At 35.3% G+C, this 20258-nt stretch overlaps 1 protein-coding gene across 2 annotated transcripts in view; it reads right to left on the minus strand.

Annotated features, from left to right (window-relative positions):
* LOC136039273 (diuretic hormone receptor-like) overlaps window positions 1-20258 on the minus strand; it is a 214200-nt gene that overhangs the window by 104340 nt on the left and 89602 nt on the right. For both annotated transcript variants that reach the window (XM_065722850.1, XM_065722851.1), the window contains 2 exons: window positions 19919-20093; window positions 3967-4060 (listed from right to left, as the gene is read on the minus strand). In XM_065722850.1, the coding sequence (XP_065578922.1) occupies window positions 3967-4060; window positions 19919-20093 (269 nt within the window). The remainder of the gene's footprint in view (window positions 1-3966; window positions 4061-19918; window positions 20094-20258) is intronic.

The raw sequence follows: 20258 nt of genomic DNA on the forward strand, positions 1-20258 counted from the left end.
AGGTATCGACGATGGGTAAACCCCCTCAAATACGCAATAAAAACATACGAATATAGAAGTTCGTTACGTAAGTTAATTCGTAAGTTACGTATATTTTTAACTAATGAAAACGTTCGTAAAAAATTAAAAGTTCTAGTTGCCTTTTTAAGTAATCAAAATTGGAGGACAACTAGGCTTCCTCCCTCGCTCCTTTTTACTCTAAATATTCCGATTAAAACTATTGGAAAGCTATTTAGCCAAAAAATTCATATGCAAATTTTGTTTTAATTATTTATGTGCGGAGAGCCAAGATCAAAACATGTATTAATTCAAACGTCAAGAAATTAATTAAAAAAAACAAGTTTTTTTAAATGAAAGTAAGCAGCGACAGTAAAACTTAAAACGAACAGAAATTACTCCGTATATGAAAGGGACTTTTCCTCCTCAATGCCCCGCTCTTTACGCTAAAGTTTTTTACTGTTTTAAAAAGTAGAGTTAAGAGAAAGAGTCAAACTTTAGCGTAAAGAGCGGGGCGTTGAGGAGGAAAAGCCCATTTCATATACGGAGTAATTTCTGTTTGTTTTCAGTTTTAATGTCGCTCCTTACTTTCATTTTAAAAAAGCTTGTTTTTTTTTATTTAATTATAATAATAAATCCCTGGTGGATGGAAGGTATAAGCGCATTTTAGCTAATTGAGCATTTTTAGCAATTTACCAATGCACTTACTCAATTACCAACACGCCTATACATCCAAACCTCATTTTTATTTCCTGTGGCATTCGTGAACTAATTCTTAATTCTGTTGTTAGCTGAGAAGATTAAGCAAATAGTTAAAACTTGTCTAAATTAAGCCCTGAGATGACATTGGCTCAATATACACTTATGATAGAAAAGAAAAATCTGAAATACAAAACCTGGAAAAAAAGCATCGTAAGAGGTATGCATCTTTAAGCAACCAATCACTTTGGCTTACACATAAGTTCTGAGACCACATTGAGAGTAAATTACAGGCAAAAAAGAAGAATGAAAAGATAGGAGAAGGAAAAGACGAAAACAAATAAGGATAATTTTCAGCCAGTGGATAAACGAAATCTAGAATAGACCCCCATTAAGCTTCATTTGCTAAAAAAAACAAGAGCTAAGAGCTCATATGGCACTTGTGACGAGGCGAGAAGAGCTAAGAGCCAAGAGATCATATGGTATGAGCTCTAACAAAATTCTATGAATCAATAGATTGATTTAAAAAGGAAAATAAGAGGCTTAATGCCGGTCAAGATTTAAAATAAGAGCTCTGAGTCACAAAGTCCTTCTAAATATCAAAATTCATTAAGATCCGATCACCCACTCGTAAGTTATAAATACCTAATTTTTTCTAATTTTTCCTCTACCTTTTGCCCCCCAGATGGTCGAATCTGGGAAAACGACTTTAACAAGTCAAATTGTGCAGCTCCCTGACACGCCTACCAATTTTCATCGCCCTAGCACGTCCAGAAGCACCGAACTCGAAAAATCACTGACCCCCCCCCCCCAACTCCCCCAAAGAGAGCGAATCCAGTACGATTCTGTCAATTACGTATCAAGGACATTTGTTTATTCTATCCACCAAGCTTCATCCCGATTCCTACACTCCAAATGTTTTTCCAAGATTTCCCCCTCCAAATCCCCACAATGTCAAAAGATCTGGTCGGGATTTGAAATAAGAGCTCTGAGACATGAATTCCTTCTAAAAATCAAATTTCATTACGATCCGATCATCTATTCGTAAGATATAAATACTCCAATTTTCATGTTTTCCAAGAATTCCGGTTCCCCCCTCCAACTCCCCCGAATGTCACAGGATCTGGTTAGAATTTGAAGTTAGAACTTTAAAGCACAAGATCCTTCTAAATATCAAATTTCATTAAGATCTGGTCACCCTTTCGTAAGTTACAAATCCCTCAATTTTCAAAATTACCCCCCCCCCCCAATTCCACCAAAGAGAGCAGATCCGGTCCAGTTATGTCAGTCACGTATCTTAGACAGGTTTCTATTCTTCCCATCCAGTTTCATCCTGATCTCACCGCTTTAAGTATTTTCTAAGATTTCCGGTCCCCCCAACTACCCCCCCCCCCCAATTACGCTTGATCCGGTTGAGATTTAAAATAAGATATCGGAGTTACGAGGTCCTTCTAAATATGAAGTCTCATGAAGATCCGATCACTCCTTCGTAAGTTAAAAATACGTCATTTTTCTTATTTTTCAGAATTACCCCCCCCCTGCAATTGAGCGGATCCGTTCTAATCATGTAAATCACGTATGCAAGACTTCTGTTTATTTTTCCAACCAAGTTTCATCCCAATCCCTCCAATCTAAGCGTTTCCCATCAGTTTAGGTCTCCCCACCCCAAAATTCCCCCAATGTGCGGATCCGTTCCGTTTATGTCAATCATCTATCTAGGACTTGTGTTTATTTTTCCCACCATGTTTCATCCCGATCCCTCCACTCTAAGTGTTTTCCAAGTTTTAGGTTTCCCCCTCCCAACTCCCCGCCCCCATCACCAGATCCGGTCGGGATTTAAAATAAGAGCTCTAAGACACGATATCCTTCTAAACATCAAATTTCATTGAGATCCGATCACCCGTTCGTAAGTTGAAAATACCTCATTTTTCTAATTTTTAAGAATTACTCCCCCCCCCCTCCAACTACCCCAAAGAGAGCAAATCAGTTCTGATTATGTCAATCATGTATCTGGGACTTGCGCTTATTTTTCCCATCAAGTTTCATCCCGATCCCTCTACTCTAAATGTTTTCCAAGATTTTAGGTTTCCCCCCTCCAACTCCCCCCAATGTCATCAGACCCAGTCAGGATTTAAAATAAGAGCTCTGAGACACAATATCATTCCAAACATCAAATTTCATTAACATCCAATCACCCGCTCATAAGTTAAAAATACTTCATTTTTTCTATTTTTTTCCGAATTAACTGGGCCCCTACTCCCCCCCAAGATGGCCAAATCGGGAAAAGACTATTTCTAATTTAATCTGGTCCGGTCCCTGATACGCTTGCCAAATTTCATCGTCCTAGCTTACCTGGAAGTGCCTAAAGTAGCAAAACCGGGACTTTAGGTTTCCCCCCTCCAACTCCCCCCAATGTCATCAGATCCGGTCGGGATTTAAAATAAGAGCTTTGAGACACAATATCATTCCAAACATCAAATTTCATTAAGATCCAATCACCTGCTGATAAGTTAAAAATACTTCATTTTTTCTATTTTTTGCGAATTAACCGGGCCCCCACTCCCCCCCAGATGGTCAAATCGGGAAAACCACTATTTCTAATTTACTCTGGTCTGGTCCCTGATACGCTTGCCAAATTTCATCGTCCTAGCTTACCTGGAAGTGCCTAAAGTAGCAAAACCGGGACCGACAGACCAACAGACAGACAGACCGACAGACAGACCGACAGACAGACAGAATTGGCGACTGCTATATGTCACTTGGTTAATACCAAGTGCCATAAAAAGCTAAACCAGACTGTATTAATGGCCAAATATTTCAAATGTTTGGGGGGGGGGGTCCAAAGAATGAAAAAGAAGGTTTTTATCTCCAATAAAATTTGTCTAAAGATATTTAACAAAAAGTTTTTTAACCTGTACTTTAGGACCAACTTACCAGTAGAAGAAGTATTTCTGGAGGATTCAAAATCAGTAACCTTCTTGCTCTTGGATACAGCCCTCCTTTTAGAGATTGTTGTATATTTTTCAACTTGTTGAATTAACTTTTACTAACTAAAATTGTAACTGGTTATATTAGCATAATTATTAAATAAGCTATGATAATCATTGCATACAAATATAATTATTGTAACTAATTTTAACTTATTTTAAGTGATTATAATATTATAAATACTATCATATAAATATGGCTAATACAACTAAATATAATAATCATGGCTAATTGAGCAATTTTACTAGTTATTTTATGCAATTAATTATATTTATAACTAACCTGATGGACGGCTGTTATAATCCATGTAAGATCAGCCATTACGTAGGTGATAAGCAGGTTGGTGTGAATCCGATTACGGACGCATCTGAGCTCTCTAAAAGTGAATATATTTATTATATATTAATAATAATTTATTCCAGAAAGAGCCCATGGGCCATAGGAAAATTACATAACAAACAACAAATTAACTAAATTAAATTAATACTATTTAAAGAAAACGCTCCCGATGTGCCGCTGCAATCCTTACAAATCTTGCTATCCTTTTAATACTCAGGAAATTTGTCTCTTTCATTCTATCTACCATCCATATCTCATTCAATTTTTCTTTACCATACATCTCTCGCCTCCAATCATTCAATTCGACACATTCATAAAAAATTGTATTAAACTTTCATCCTGAGATCCACAAATAGGACAAGCAATAGACTCTACCTTCTCCCCTTTTCTCCCTTGATACTTTCTTTTCTCCCCAATCAAAAATCCATTTACCCTCCAATCCATATAAGCCTTCAAATCCTCTCTACTTAACCCAGCCTTTATAAATACCTCCTCCCCCAAGTACCCTTTATCTGTCTATACAATTTTAAAGACCCTGAACGATCCAGACTTGCCCGCCATATCTGTATTTCTTGGTTCTTCAACCTCTCTTGTACCTCTTTTATATTATCAAACTCTTGACTTACATCTCTATTTATTTGGGTTCATGCCGAAGAATCAGTCAGGCCTACAGTAAATAAGAGTTCAAGTCCTTGCAAAGAAACTGTGATACAGCTTCAATTGTTAATCCTAGAGCTTCTCGAGGAAATATCTTCAGATGCTCCAAGCTTCAATTTGAGTTAGTTTAAGGTGACATAATATTTAATTGAATCTTAAAAAACTGAATCAGATTAACACATAATAATGAACATGGATAAGTGTGAAAGTCGATATCAGAAAATATGGAGACTGGAAAATAGTAAACAGACACATCCTTAATCAAAGGCAGTTCAATACCGCTGAATAAGTTCAGAGTGATATGCTTAAATGCGTTATTTTTTCCCCATGCAACTTCGCATGGATGGAGTTGTAAAAACTTCAAAAATGGCTCATTCTGTTGGAAATTGAATATTCTATTGCCCCTTTTAAAAGCCAAAGGTAATTTGACGGAAACTAGCTTCCCTTACATAATATTCTTAGCCACCTGCACATCCCTCTTATCGCCTACAGACACCCAATCATAATTTGAGATAACCATGTACTCACAAGTAGTCGGAATGTCCTGTAACAATAGCCCCTGTTATTACATGTCCAACAAAGACCCTTTGAAAAGGGGTGTAATTATGTAAATTCCCCATTGTTTGCATATACGTTTTAAATGCCATAATCCATCTCGCCACATCAAGTCGAAGGCCTGCTTGAAGTTGATGAATCATAGTAGCGGCTCTCTTGCAGACTCGATGTATTTCTCCATCAGTTGCCAAATGGAGAAAACTCTGTCCATGGTCGACCGGTCTTTCCGAAGTCCAGCTTGCTTTTCCTCTAAGACATGGTCTGTCAGAGATTTGAGACAGTTGATAAGTATTTTGTATGACTATTTACCAGATGGCTAGTCATACTTATTGGTCTGTAGTGTTTACGGTCCCCCTTTTCATGCTTCTTAAAAAGAAGGATGATGACTGCTTTCGTCCATTAGATGGGGAAGTCGCTTCTTCTCCAGATATTTGTTGTGACTTTGGGGTAGGTATTAACTAGTTCTTCCGGGTCCTTTTTTTTTAGCATTTCGGATTGAGCATTGTCTGGTCTGGGGTCTTAGTTGGCCCTTAGTGGTTTTATTACTGAGATTGTTTTGTCTCTTAGTTAAGGAAGGCTTGAATCTATTGGGTAATGCGGTAGTGGGAAAGATAGTAAGGTATTCTGGTCGTCCTTTACCGTGTGGTTAAATTTTCTGGGGAAGTGGCCCTTTGATTGTTTTTGTTTTTTTTCCCTCGGAGTCTATGATTGACGGCACGTATTTACCTAACAAAGCAGGAGTGGCCGAGTACTTCATTTTTTGACAATTTCGTTTTCACTTTCTTGTAAATGAAGTGGCTATCATTTTCGTAAAAGGCTTTTTCAAAGGCATATTGTCGTAAATCTTGCTGGACTTTCGTTTCTAATAGACATTGTAGCTACTTGTACTCGTCCTTGCTCTGTCGGTCCGCTCTATTAATATGGGCCCGTTTCCATCCACAAGGATCGTGATTTTGAGGGTGATCCAGAGGTTATCCGAAAGAGTCTGAATTTCCAAGATCTTCCCAAGAGTTCCTATGACGACGAATGCGCTTTTGCCGACCAGCTGGTCGGTTTCTTCTGTCGTTAGCGCTTTCATCGGTTGGATGGTCGATAAATTATTTTAGAATTCTGTTCTATACCTGTTTCTTGTTTCTATATTCTCCAGCAGATCGACATGCTAACTTGGTAAGCTTTATTTAGACTGCTGGAGCATCGGAATGTGCATACGGAGCTCAGACATGACCAAAACGTAATCCAGGTCACTATAGGCTACAGATACTGCGTTCAATGCTTATGACTTCCACTACTTGTGGACAGATACATAGTTGCAGATGCGAGTACATAGTTGCAAATACAGGTTTGCAGTGTGGCCTTTTGGGAATTTTCAAGTTCGTCATCACGACAAAAGTCGCTCAGCATTTCATTCCTGTTTTTTGCCATCCTTGCCCGATCTTGCCCATTACACATTCAAGTTCTTCGCCTGTGTGTCTGACAGTGGCGTTAAACTTCCCAATCACAATCAGAACGTCTTCCTTGAGAGCGATATCTACAGTTTATTAGAGTATGGCGTAAAATTATACGATTTTTTGGTCAGTCTGGCACGAGTCTGGAGTGTTGGCTGGGATGATTGTCACGTTGGCAATGGATTATTTTAAACAGTTAGGGATAATACGTTCGGAGACAGAATAGAAAGTAAGGAGAGGAGGTGGGCTCCTTGCTAAGGACTTAATCGCTTTTTCTAGATTTAATGAAAGTAGTATCATTTATTATTTCTATTCCAGCAGAGAGGGGGTGAGTCTCAGACAGTCCAACGGTGTCCCAGAAGCATCAATTTATCTGGTTTAGGACTAATTCTCTTTTTGGCTAGTGTGCGTATGCCTAACGTTCCGTGTGTGAGGAATTTCTTAGGGGGTTAATAGAGGCAAAGTCTTCTCCAATAGGGGATTTTTCGTAGGGGATAAATAGGTAAAACTTTCTCCGACTGAAGATTCGTTAAATCGGTAAAATGATCATCGGTTGTCCTAAATGAAGTAGGAAAACGATTTCAGTATCATTATAAACATCATTTTCGAAATTTGCAATTCTTTGTCCCATTCCAATGGTTACCTCGAACACGGTAGCACGAGTTCTTACCTTTCGTCATTTTCATCATTAATATAGAGATGAAGAAGTTTCATGAATAATTTGTTAGAGTATTGGCAAGCAACTCCTCTTTACCCTTAGCAAAGACCATAGAGCTCATTTATATAGTGAATTTATATAGAGAATTTATTATCCATAGAACTTGATTAGCAGCCCTTCGCGGCTATCCTAGGAAGGCATCCTCTCGTTCGGTGGTCTGAGAAACCGAGCGAATTTTTAATTTAAGCCAAAAATAAGAGACCTTATTTTTTTAGTGTCTGAACTTTGGAGCGTTTCCTACTCTCACGCTGTTTTGGGAGCCTTTCAAAGCATTGTATCTAGCAAACGACCTAAATAAATGTTTCTAGTTTAAGCTTACAGCTATAGAAATATCAGTAAGTCACTGTTCCTTCAGTCTCTCGGAAAAGTATGAAAGAGAAAATAGAAAGTGAAAAGCTTTGATAAGAAATTCCCTTTTTTTATAGTAAACGACTTTTTATTTCACTAACAGAGTTGTCTTTGCTTATTTTCTGCTTGCTACCTCTATGCTGTCCATTTACTGACAGATATAAATTTTTTCTGTACCTTACGAGTGACGTTTCTATAACAGAAACGGATCAGAAAATAACAAATCTGATTTTTTATCGTAATGACTTCCAGATGACAACACTGTCCTTTTACTTTTTTATACTATTGTCGTAAATAGGATATTTTTTATTCCTTTTTTAATTTTACTCATCTTCGCTTTATTTTATTTCTGCCCTTTGTAAAATCAATTTCTTTTTATCTCTTTTCTGTGTTATCAAAACCCATTAGAGCCTAACACGAACTTTTTTAGTCCTTAGGGGAAAAGAAACAGAGCCTCTTTAGTTTATAACTTGGAAGCCTAAATAAGAGGCAACGCATCAGCTCTGTCTAGAATTTTTTTTTCCTAGATTATTTTTCTAAGACAAATCGTATAGAAGGGGTGATCGTAGAAACTTGAAATGGGTGTCCTCTATTGGAAGTTTATAGTTCTGTTGCCCTTTGCTAGGGTTGAAGACGGTTAGAGAGCCCCTACAAATAGATGGGCAAACCTCCATCGCTTACAGATGGGTTTTAGAGAAAAATATGTTTATGTTTGGCCTTAAATGTCGATTAGACATGAATTCTGAAGGATTGTTCGCCATGCCAAGATTCCAGGCCAAAAATTTTCTAAGAGTACACTATGGTAACGAGGTGACGTCCTAAGTAAACCAAAAGACGCTATCTGCTCCCAAGATTCTAAAATACGTTATCTAAAATATCGCATGAATGGCTTAAAGGATCGAGCTAAAACTTTCAGGGAATGTTCAGAGGGGGAGCAGGTAGATCTCAAACTTTTAACTGGGCGAGGAGGCCGAAGCACATCCATAGACACTATGTGTATCCTGATCATCAAAGTAGTTTACTTTTAAGGGAAGGAGAATATCGTTAGGAAAAAGAGGGAGAGGCGGAGCAAGAGGACTTAAATATTGTGCTGAGGGAGTATTTTTTTACTCGTCACCCAAATCCTTTTTGCCATAACGTTTTCGCCCCAGACGTTAAAGGTGATATGGGACTCTATGCACGTTTAAGTAGTTTCGAATATATCAAAATATCGTATCTAAAATGTATCGGGAAGGAATCGGTAGATAAACTTTTGAGATTTCAGGGAGAATTGATGGAAGAGAGCTATTGTATCTTGATTTGTGACCTGGAGGGAGGTGGCAGAGCTAAAACGAAAGACACTGAGTATGGCCAGGTTAGCACAATACAATATCGACAAAATCTCAAAAATACCTTGGGGGATCAAGTTAAAATTAATTTGGCGGACTGGGGCGGGGGAAAACGATCACAAACTCTTTCTTGGATGGGCGAAAGTGAATCAAAGGATTTAAACCTTTCAGGTAGGATTTTCGACCATAAATTGTTTTAACAGCTTTTGAAATAATAAAAAATAATCAAGCAGTTTCAGTAAGATAGAAGTTAAAATTACCAAGATAGGATAAATCTTTGAAAAAAAAATTAATGCTTGTTTTTAATCCAATAGAAAAAAAATTGCCATATTTTTTTAAGAGAAAGAGAGAAGGAGAAAGAAGGAGAGAGAGAGAGAGAGAGAGAGAGAGAGAGAGAGAGAGAGAGAGAGAAGAGAAGGGCAGAAGCATGTACAAGGAGAGAAAAACAGAGAGGGAGAGAAAGGGATCAATTTTCAATTCAATTCAATTCATTTTATTTACACTCAATTACCAAAAACATACACAACTCTCCCATGAAGGGCACAACCGTGTCCTGCGTGGGAGTGCATGACATTTATTTAACTAATCATCGGTAATCTGTGTCGAACTTAAGTAAAAGTACCGCCATGGAAAAATCTTGGATGTATAGAGATTATTCTAAATTTCCTAACCAAATAACAGTTACAAGTAAACCTTTAATTTTTATTTTTAACCTTTTAAGAAAGATAAAACTAACCATTCTATTAACTTCCCAGCGAAAATAAATAATAGTTTTTTGAGTTCTACCCGTTACTTTGAGTAAATTTCTTTCGTAGCATTTGTATTTGTTTATAACTAGTTTTCAACTAAAAGTTCAGTGAGAAATGATTTCATGCATTATTCAAACAGTTTGTGGTAACAGACTGTAAGTAAAAAGAGATGCGGCTAAATAGGAGCCTAAGCTTTAACTAACATAATTTTGATATCAATAGATACATCAAAAGAACCGGCTTATTATGCTGACAAGTTTAGCGTTATTTGTCATTAATTTGTTACCCGTCAAAATCTACTTGCCTGAGAAATTTTTTTTTTGATTTTTGAAAAGCGAAGAAACACCTCCTAAGGAGTCAAGAAATTTTAATGAAAATCATACCATTAGATTTAGCGTATCAGAAATTCTTACTACTGTAAAGGTTTCAAGCCTCCATCTGAAAAAATGTGGAGTTTTACATTTTTTAGCTGAAAAAAGATCGCGGATGCGTGTTTATTTGTTTGTTTGTTTTTTCTCCAGGTGTGATCGTGTTGAATCAATAGTCCAAGAATGTCGGTAGAGGGCTCATTCAAACAGAAATTAGAGGTTCTAGTGCCCTTTTGAAGTGACTGAAAACACTGGAGGGCATCTAGCCAGCCTCTCATACGTCACTATTCACTAAAATTGTCTGATTAAGATTTCGAGATCTTTCGAGAGCCGTTTCGTTCAGCATAGTTCAAAGATCCAGTAACTATGCCTTTGGGAATAACATGACCCCCAGAGACCCTGGGAAAAGGTCTGCAAGTTATGGAATTTGCCCATTGTTTACGTATAATATTGACGCTCCTCCGCGGGGGGGGGGATTTTCTGCTGAGAAGAATGTCCATGGGGAAAATCATCGGTAAGAGGAGGGATTTTACGGAAGGTGGACTTTCTAGAGGAAATTTTACACTTGGGGAATTTGCCATAATTCCTGTTGGAAATTCTTTTTATTTAGTTTACACCCTTTGGTCGACTGAATTTTACATGCGTAGATGTTGAAAAGAGCCATCCAGGGGAAATTTTCCCTCGGTTGGAATTATTTCGAGGATATTTCTGTAGGGAGAGAGGGATTTTCTACGGAAGACATTCTCCATGGGGGACTTTTTCGTGGGATAAATTCTCCGGGGGGAATTTTATGCAGGGACAACTTCACACTAGGAGGGGGAATTTGTGGGGAAAGTTTTCCAGAGAGAGGAGGTTTCCAGCATGATTTAAAAAAAGAAAAAAAAAATCAGAAATTAAAGTCGTTCCAAATGAAAGTATGAGAAATTTTTCAGCTGGAATCGTCCACAAAATGTTTTCCACGGGGAATTTTCAGCAAGAACGGATTTGTTTTGGGACAATTTTGCTGGTAAGGGGTATTTTAAGCGAGAGGAACTTTCCTAGGAGAGAATTTTCTTAGGGGTAAGCAGTTTACATTGGGGGGCTAGCTTTTCGAGCATTATCTAAACAACGCTAGAAATAAACTGAAAAAATATGTTTTTTCAGATCAAAGTAAAAAGCAGCATCAAAAATTAGAACGAAAAGTAAATATTATGTATATTAGGGAGTCACTAATTCCATAATATTTCACCCTTTACGCTAAAGTTTTCCTTTTTGTTTCAATTTCGTAAGAACAGCTCCTAAAATACAAGGGTCGTTAAATTATAACAATAAGAAGCTTTTTTTATACTAAATCAAACTATTTTGAAAAGCGAGGTATTGAGGAGCGGGTAAACCCCCTTCATATGCGTAAAACTTTCCGTTCGGTTTAGGTTTTTATGTTGCTCTTTACTTTCAGTTGAAAAAACTTATTTTTAGAGTTTATTTTAGACAAAAACAGGACTTCTACGTAAGAGTACTTATGCAGTGCTACTTAATTAATATTTGGGCGACACCAAAGGAGAAATTTGAAATTTGGTTGTGCTGCTTAAAAGATGATATGTTACAGGAGAGAAAAAGAACGTTGTAACAAGCATTTTAACCGAAAAATCCTAGCGTTCCTTTATAATTCTATTGCAATACCTCATTTCCTTTATCTAGCCCCTTTTTGGCAATTTTTTTCCAACTGATGAAAAAAGTAAACTCAGGTCTACTTTCTTTAGATTTTCTAAATATTTACTTCGACTTCCCCCTTGGACAAGAAATGCTAAAATGAGTAAAGTGTATAAAATAACTGATCCTGAGCTTGCCATTTCCAAACTGATTAGTAAGTATAATTCAAAAGTTCAATCCCACCCCTGGAGCAAAATCATCAAAATTTAAGTGTATATACATGTACGTACATTCAGTTGTAGATTGGTGAGTTTTTAGTTCATAGTTGTTGTTTTTCTTCTTTGTGTGGAAGTATAATGTTTTTCTTTCCTTTTATTTTTTTGCTTTTTATACTCCGTCTTTTTTCTGTTGGAATGGCGGGTGATAAATAAATAAATAAAAAATAAAACTACGTTTTTACTTTTTTGTTGATTGCTACAAAATGGTTTCTACTAGGAAGATTTTTATTTTACTCGCAAATAATGGAGAAATAAACTTGATATTGATTCTATTGACTCAAAATTTTTTAGTTTTTAGACTAACTCTCCAGTTGAGAAAAGGAGACATAGCATAATTTGGGGAAAAATAGAGGCAATAGTTATTTTTTGAACAAATCATATAAAGGTAAAGATATTAAACAATTTGTTTAGTTGACTAATAAGTATGAATTTGCCTCAAAGACTCACAAACAGGCTACTGAATTCCTGGGGTCAAGGTTTATACTAACTAATGTAGCTATAAGTAACTATCCTAACTAGGTATCCATACTAGCAAGGTTCATACAAGGACCATAGTGGATACTGAAACTACTTTTTTATTAGTCTTGAGTAATACATGTCTTAGCAAGTATCCAAATGATAGGCCTTGTGAGTGACTAGCATTAGTAGGTCTCACAGATAGTTGCAATACAACTTATATCTGCTCGACCTGTTTCAGCTGTTACCTTTCGCATTTTAACGGGAGAAACGATCTGGTTTTATATGAGCAGTTTCACTTTTTTTTTTTTGTATATGTGAGCAAAGAGAAGACCGGTCATAAACTGAGGACGGAGGGGTGTCAAAATGAAAATCTACATTTTAGGTCACAAATTATCTTGGGGTTCTTACTAACCAATCCATGTAAGGAGTTAGAGATTAAACCCTACTTCTACTGCAACCCAGGATTATCTAAGGAAATAGGTAGCTTTGGCCAGTTTAAGTGTGATTTACGTGTGGAGTTGCTCGGTAGGTATACTTTTGAAACAGATTAACTAAAATAAATTTTCCGTAGGTTATTCATTTTTAATATATATATATACTTTTTTGTTATCTTTTGTTGTCTTCGGGTCACGCAAGGTGATGTATTGTTCATGTTTCTTTTTTATTATTGTTCTCATTCTCCATATTTTTCTCATTCTCCATATTCTTTCTCTATTTTCCTTGAATTTAGCACAGCCTCGCAAGCTTCGCTTATGTTGCGCTATTGATTAAGAAATGTTTATTTCTAATAAAATTGTTCTACTACTACTACTACTACTACTACTACTACTACTACTACTACTACTACTACTACTACTACTACTACTACTACTACTAATACGCCATACAAACGATTCAAGATTTAACCCCTACTTTTTCCCCTCATTTACTTGTTGACAGTAATTAGCTTTTGCAAAAAGGGGCATTAACATAGGAAGGGGATCTCAATCAATGGCTGTGTTTACTTACACAGTTGAATCATCCTGACAACTGTTTATTTCTCTGCGGAACCGACGAGACATTACGAAGTGAGAACAAATTTCAACTTAATTTACTAGAAAAAGATGCTTTATGAGGATATTTGTACTAGAGTAATGCATTACAGATATTAAATTAAGTAAACTGATTTTTTCGAGTGTGGTTCAAGAGTGAGGAAAAATGTTAGAATAAAATTAAATTATTCACTATCTAAGGGAGTCTTTCACCCTTACCCCTACTACCTATGTTCTATGTACTAAACTCTAGTTCAGACTTTATTGAAGTTCAATTGATTGTTTTATCAATTTTTAAGTTTCAGGGGGAAAAACGCAAGTTTGGTTTGGGAGAAGACCTTCTATATCGAATACTTTACTTTCTTTTCAGGTTTTATAATAGTTTTTAACTTTCATAAAAGAGTTTGTATTTTTATTTTTTTTATTACTAAATAAAAAATATTTTCAGGTGTCGTGTATCTCTTCTTGTACCTAATTATTTATGGTTAAATTAAATCTTATCCTATTTAATTTTGTTGTTTTTCCATAATGTTGTGCAAACTTTCTACAGAATTTTTTGGAGCTGCATCCCTACTCAAACTCTTACTCTTTCAACTCACAGATAATACGCTAAGATTGGTTAAAGGTTAAGGCCATGTGGCGTTGTTATTCCAAGCAAAAAAGACAAAATGAGCCTGTTTGGCTGCTTTCCTGTATAGCTTCTGTACTTAAGAAATTGTTAGTAAATGTTAGTGGCTTATGCGGTTATAAGCACATGAGTCTTATTTACTGCTCGTTACCCTGTCGGTATCATTTGCAGGGTTGCCACCCCTAGTGATTTATCACCATTTCTAATGGTTTTTTATGTTGCCTATACAAAAAATCACTAAGTCAGAACATAAATTACTGAGTTATTGAAGGAAATCATTAAACTCTAGTGATTGTTTTCACTGAGCAACAACCCTAATCGTTTGCTAAAAGAAAGAGAATTACGAAGATAGGAAAAATCCCCTTTTTAACATTTATTCTATGATGTATTCTATGATTGCCAAATACTTTGAGAAATGCTAATAGCCTACCAGAGTTCAAAAGTAAGATTAAAAGCATCTTAATGGAAAATATTGAATTATATCCTAATTTTTTTTTTTACCAATAGTTCTCTATGTTTTGTTTTATTAATTTACGTTTGTTTTCTTTTCTTTTCCCTTCTTCTTCTTTTCTTTTCTTATCTTATATTTGTATTCTTGATGATTGAATGAATACTGTCACCCGTTACGGGCAGTGTTCTCTTAGGGTGTAGTTAGTTTGTAGTATGTGATTTGTTTTTTTGTTAATAAACGAACTGAACTGAACTGAATTGATAAAAATGAGTCTGCTTCGTGGCCTTGGGCTAGAGTGTGGTCAATATATTTAATAAATTGTTACTTTACGACTTGAAGTCTGGCTTTAAATTAAGTTACCAGGAAAGAATCCTTCTGGAGTGTTGCCACCTTATATGTCATAACAATTTAGGGAAGTTGTAACTTTATTTTCGTAGTTCTGCCAATATAGAAAACAAACTGTGAAAGAAGGCATTGAGGAACTGAGATTTACTTTCCAGAAACGAAAGTCTTTTAGTTTGAATTCATATTGAAAATTTGTCGACTTAAGTTTTCTAAGAATTTTTAATGTCACATTATATTGTAAGTTCCTTAAATTAGCCCATTTTCGTAAAACCTTCTGCTGAAATCTTTACTATATATTTGCCACCCTAAAAAACACAAACGTTTATTTATGGGAGAATTTTTGCTGATGCAATTTTAAAACATGATGGAGAAGTCATTAGCTGACAGGGATCTCCAGCATAGTCTAAAAGAAAAGAACATAGTAGAGAAGCAAGAATCTAATTGCTATGGTTTTGTTGATGGGGTTAAAAAGGAATCTTTAGTTTGTAATTAAAAATTTTGTTAAAATTTTTGTTTAAAAACAACAAAATAAAAAGCCTTTTGTATGTTGGCAATGCGTGTAGCATCATAGACTTGCTGAAAATCTTCTATTCTTGTGGTGGCTTTCCATATTGGGGTGAGCTTAATAAAAACATATCCTTAAATTTTTCAAAATAAATGTAAAGAGTGGCATTAAATAAAAAACGAGCAGAAAATTAAAATAATAACAGTAAAATACTTAAAATAATAATAGTAAAATAAGTTAACTAGCAAAATATAAAAAGTAAGATAAATTAAAAAATAAAAAGTAAAATAATAAACGAACAGAAATCACTATCAATAAACAAATGGAACCCAAAAAGAGGGGGTTGATCAATAACTCAATACTTATTAATTGCTTATAATTAATAAGTAAAATAAGTAGTAAACAATTAAATAATTAATAAGTCAAATTTAAAAGGAACCGTAAGAACCACAAACAAAAATATTTTGCTTTCCTGAAAGCGGTTTTTTCGAGCAGTGCCTTCTTATTTGTCACAACAGCAGAAAAATCCTTTAAAAAAAATCTCCATAAAAACCAATATTATAGAGACTAATTAGTTAAAGTAAACTGACGGTTTAACATATACTGGTAATTTATTTTTGAATATTTTAGTGATTTTGGTTTTATTAACGCTATACAACAAAAAATTTAAAATAACAGGCATTTACAAGGCTTAGTCCTGTTTTCTTGTTTATTAATTAAAATGCATATTTGTATAGCTTTTATTTATTTTTATTCTTAAGAGTAAAGATTTTGGCTCGCTGTCTGTTCTTTTAGTAGCATTTTTCAAAAAGTTCTAGTAACAGAGTTTGGCTACTACCCACTTCCCCAACTTTAAAAGTCTATAGCCTAATATGTCATTTGCGTTTTGTTGAAAACGATTTATGTCTTATAAAGTCCCTGAAAAGCAGTAAAAAATTAAACTGAAAATTTGATATGTAACTAAATTAATTTTTGAAACCCCAGCAGTTCAAGATTTTATCTCACAGTCATTTTCCTTTTCAATGTTGTAGGCGCAAAAAAAGTCTATAATATAAGTTGTTTTCAGTAAAGTGCCAACAATATAGTAGGCTTTAGAATTTTACAGTTAGGAAAGGGGACAGTAGCCAAACTCTTGTTTATAGGGATTTTTGTTTGTTTTAAGTTTGATTTGCTTAATGCATTTAAGATTTTCTCGTTCTATGATTTGTTTACAAGCAATTATATCTGTTTGTTTGCTTGGTATGATTGTTAATTTAATTTCTCTTCGTTTTGGTTTTCATTACCAGAAATATAAATTTCTGGTCGCTTTGAGTCTAATTCATTATAGGAATTTATTTATGTTGGTCTAAACCTTAACGGTCTGCACTTTTATTTGAAATACTTCTTTTTCGGAAAGTTTTTAAATTAATTTCTGTTAATTTTTGATTACCAAAGTTTCAAGTTTTTCAATATTTCCCATTTCAAAATGATTTATTTTTTCAACAACGAAGTTTCATCGATGTTATCAAAACATTAAATTGATACTTTTTTCAACAATAAAGTTTCAAAGCTCAATATGACCCTCAACATTCCTTGAAAGTGGTCATAAATAGATTTAGTAACAGTTTCCAGCAGTTGCCGTCATAGTTGTAAGTTGTTGTCTCTTTATAAATATTAAGAAGAAAATCAAAATGGGCAAGAGAAGGGGAGGGGGTGGCTGTCCTTCTTTCCTTTTTTAAAATGCCTCCCAACATGCCTTTAAAGTTTCAACCTAACACCCTTAGCCGTTTCTAAGACATTGCTGCCGTTGTGTCCTTTTGAAAACCTTCCCTGCATATGGTATACTTGATTTTGTTTCACATCATCCTCAACTATTTCTAAAAGATTTATCTTAATACTATTAGCCTTTTTGGAGATTCAGGATCAAACATCACACCTTTTCCCAATAGCCAACCTTGTATATAATTAATGGGCTGCTTAAACAACTTACAACACTTTGTCCTGGTTTTGTGGGGCTAATTTACAACCAGTTTGAACAAGACGATTATTTCAAAATTTAAATCAGATGCCTTTGGAAGGAGGGCAGCCAAAAAACGAATAAAAGGTGGACTCATTGTCCTCCAACCACGTTTTGGCACCTGCCTCTAGATGCTCCGAAAGTTTAAATTTAATAGCCTCAGCTGTTCTTGTGATATTGCGGCTACACCTTTTTGAATAAACAGGATGCACATAGTATGTTTAGATTTAGTTTACAAGCCCCTCAACATTCCCAAAAGTTAATACCCTTAGCCTTTTCGAATACACCTAGAATGTAAAATTCTGCATTTTCGTAATAATAAATCCTGCATCTAAAAAAGCGCAAATTGAACTCACCTAGAATGAAAAATTGCGTCTTTTTCTTAATAATAAAAACTGCATGTAAAAAAGCGCAGATTGAAGAATTTGCTGTCTTCGTCCTGGACATCCCTAGAATCATAGTTACTAAGCCTCTAGACTTTTTGAACAAAATTGTTTTTTCAAAATTTTGATCAGTGAAAGCGGAGGGATCATCTGAAAAGGGAAAGGGGGGAAGGTTATTCTCCTATAGCTCTTCAAATTCCCCTGAAATCCTCCTTAATACCCAGAGCTGTTCCTTGGACATTGATAATTCATTTTCCTGACGGTCAGCATGCACATAGTGTGTTTTATTGTGTTCAGCATTCCTTTGTAGAGCTGCGTGGGGCATTTTGAGCAAGATAGCTTTTTTCAAAAACTTTATCAAATGTTTCCAGAGGGATTGCCATTAAAAAGGCATAAGAGGGGGTTGGTGACTTTCAAACCTCTTTTCAACGTCTCCCCAAAATGTCCAAAAAAGTTCATGTTTATATCCTTAGCCGTTCTTAAGATATTGTAGATCCTCCTTTTAGATAGACCGGATGCACATAGTGCCTTTTGATTTAGTATAACAACATACCCCTCAACGTTCTCCAGGGTTTCACCTTAAAGACCTTAGCCTTTCCAGATACACTTAGAACCAAATATCTCCCCTGTTCCTAATGATAGATTCTGTATGCAAGTAATGTAACAATTGCATAATTTACGACCCTTGCCCTGGGGCTATGGGGATATTCCTGGAAGCATCGCTATTAGACCTTTTGACTAGTTTGAACAAAATGACAATTCAAAATTTCAGTGTGTTTTGAGCAGAAGGGGCACCTAAAAAGATCTAGGGAACTGGTTACCCTAAAATATCTCTTCAAAATCTCCTAAACATATCTTGTTCACAGTCGTTCTTTAGATATCACTAATATTTTCTTTTCATAATTAGTAAGCACATGCAGTGCTTTGATTGTGTTCGGCATCCCTCTCAAGACTTCCTTAAAGTTTCACCTTAATACCCTAAGCCTTTTTGGAGATCCAAGATCAAGCATTCCCTCTTTTCCAATGCAAATCCTTATATGTTTTAATCGGCGAATTACATAATAAATAGTCCTTGCCCAAGGGGGTGGTTTGTCCATCCTGGGGGTATAGTTACTTGACCTTTGAACTATTTTGAGCAAAATCACTATCTCAAAATTTGATCTGATGCTTTTTGGAAAAAGGGCGTTAGGGAGGGGGCTGGTTGTGTTTTGATTACTTTTGACTATTAACAAGAGCACTAAAACTTTCGATTTCCAATCAAAGTTTACAGGACCACCGTTCAAAAGAAAGCTTATCTGTTAACAATGAGTGACTAGCATAACCTATAGCCCTTTTCACGTGAGATGGAGGAATTATTGAGCCTTGAACCATAGTTATCTGACGTTTTGAACAAAATGTCTATCTCAAATAGTTTCCCCATCAGTTCTGAATAGTTTAACCAGGCAAACTAAGATAGTATATAATGAACGAAATAGGTGATCCTTCATGGTATCAAAGAGCATTAATATTTTAATTTATATTGGTGAAGAGAATTGACAAATTTAACAATTGATTATTGCTTGCACTTTCACAGTTAAACATGCAAACACTGACAATAACATAAAACTTCTCTAAGAACTTCATTTTCAAACAACCAAAAAAGATTCTTAGAAAATCACAGTTTTCAGGAATGAATATTACCTAAGATCAGCACAGGAGGAAAAAAATATTTTATTTTGACATCCATGGTACTTTAATGTGACAGTTTTAATATTTACAAAAAAAAATCATCCACTTTGTGAAATTAGATATCTATCCTAAAATTCTTCAATATAGGATATCTTATCCTTAGGATAAGATATCTTATCCTTAAGTTATCTAATGGATAAGAGTTCTTATCCTTAATCTATCCTCGATAAAGCATTGACTAGTATCTCTGTTATGAACACTATGGATACCAATATTATTCAGTGAGGCATTCAATAGCATTGCAACTGCAATTAAGCTGATAAGGTAGTTAAAAAAAAGGAAACAAAAACTTACTTGAAATGAAGGAAAACAACCAATGCCACAACGAGAGCTATAATTGAAACGCTGTACCCTATGTAGTAAATCCTTGAGGCAAACTCGAATTGTTCATTTTGAACTATGTTGCATTCACTATAGTCACTGTAATTTGCCCAGGTTCCATCTTCTAAGCATAGTCTTGTTGAATTTTCTGGAAAAAGAAATCATATAAGGTAATTAGCCTTGTTTGTAAACTCCACTCTCCACCCCACCTTTGTCCAGTGAAAATACGGTTTTGACCGGATACTCGAGCAACAAAAATGTTTATGGCACCAAAATGTTAAAAAAAATTACTTAATAACCTATCCAAAATATG

Source organism: Artemia franciscana, chromosome 19 (assembly GCF_032884065.1).
Source record: "Artemia franciscana chromosome 19, ASM3288406v1, whole genome shotgun sequence".
NCBI lineage: Eukaryota > Metazoa > Arthropoda > Branchiopoda > Anostraca > Artemiidae > Artemia > Artemia franciscana.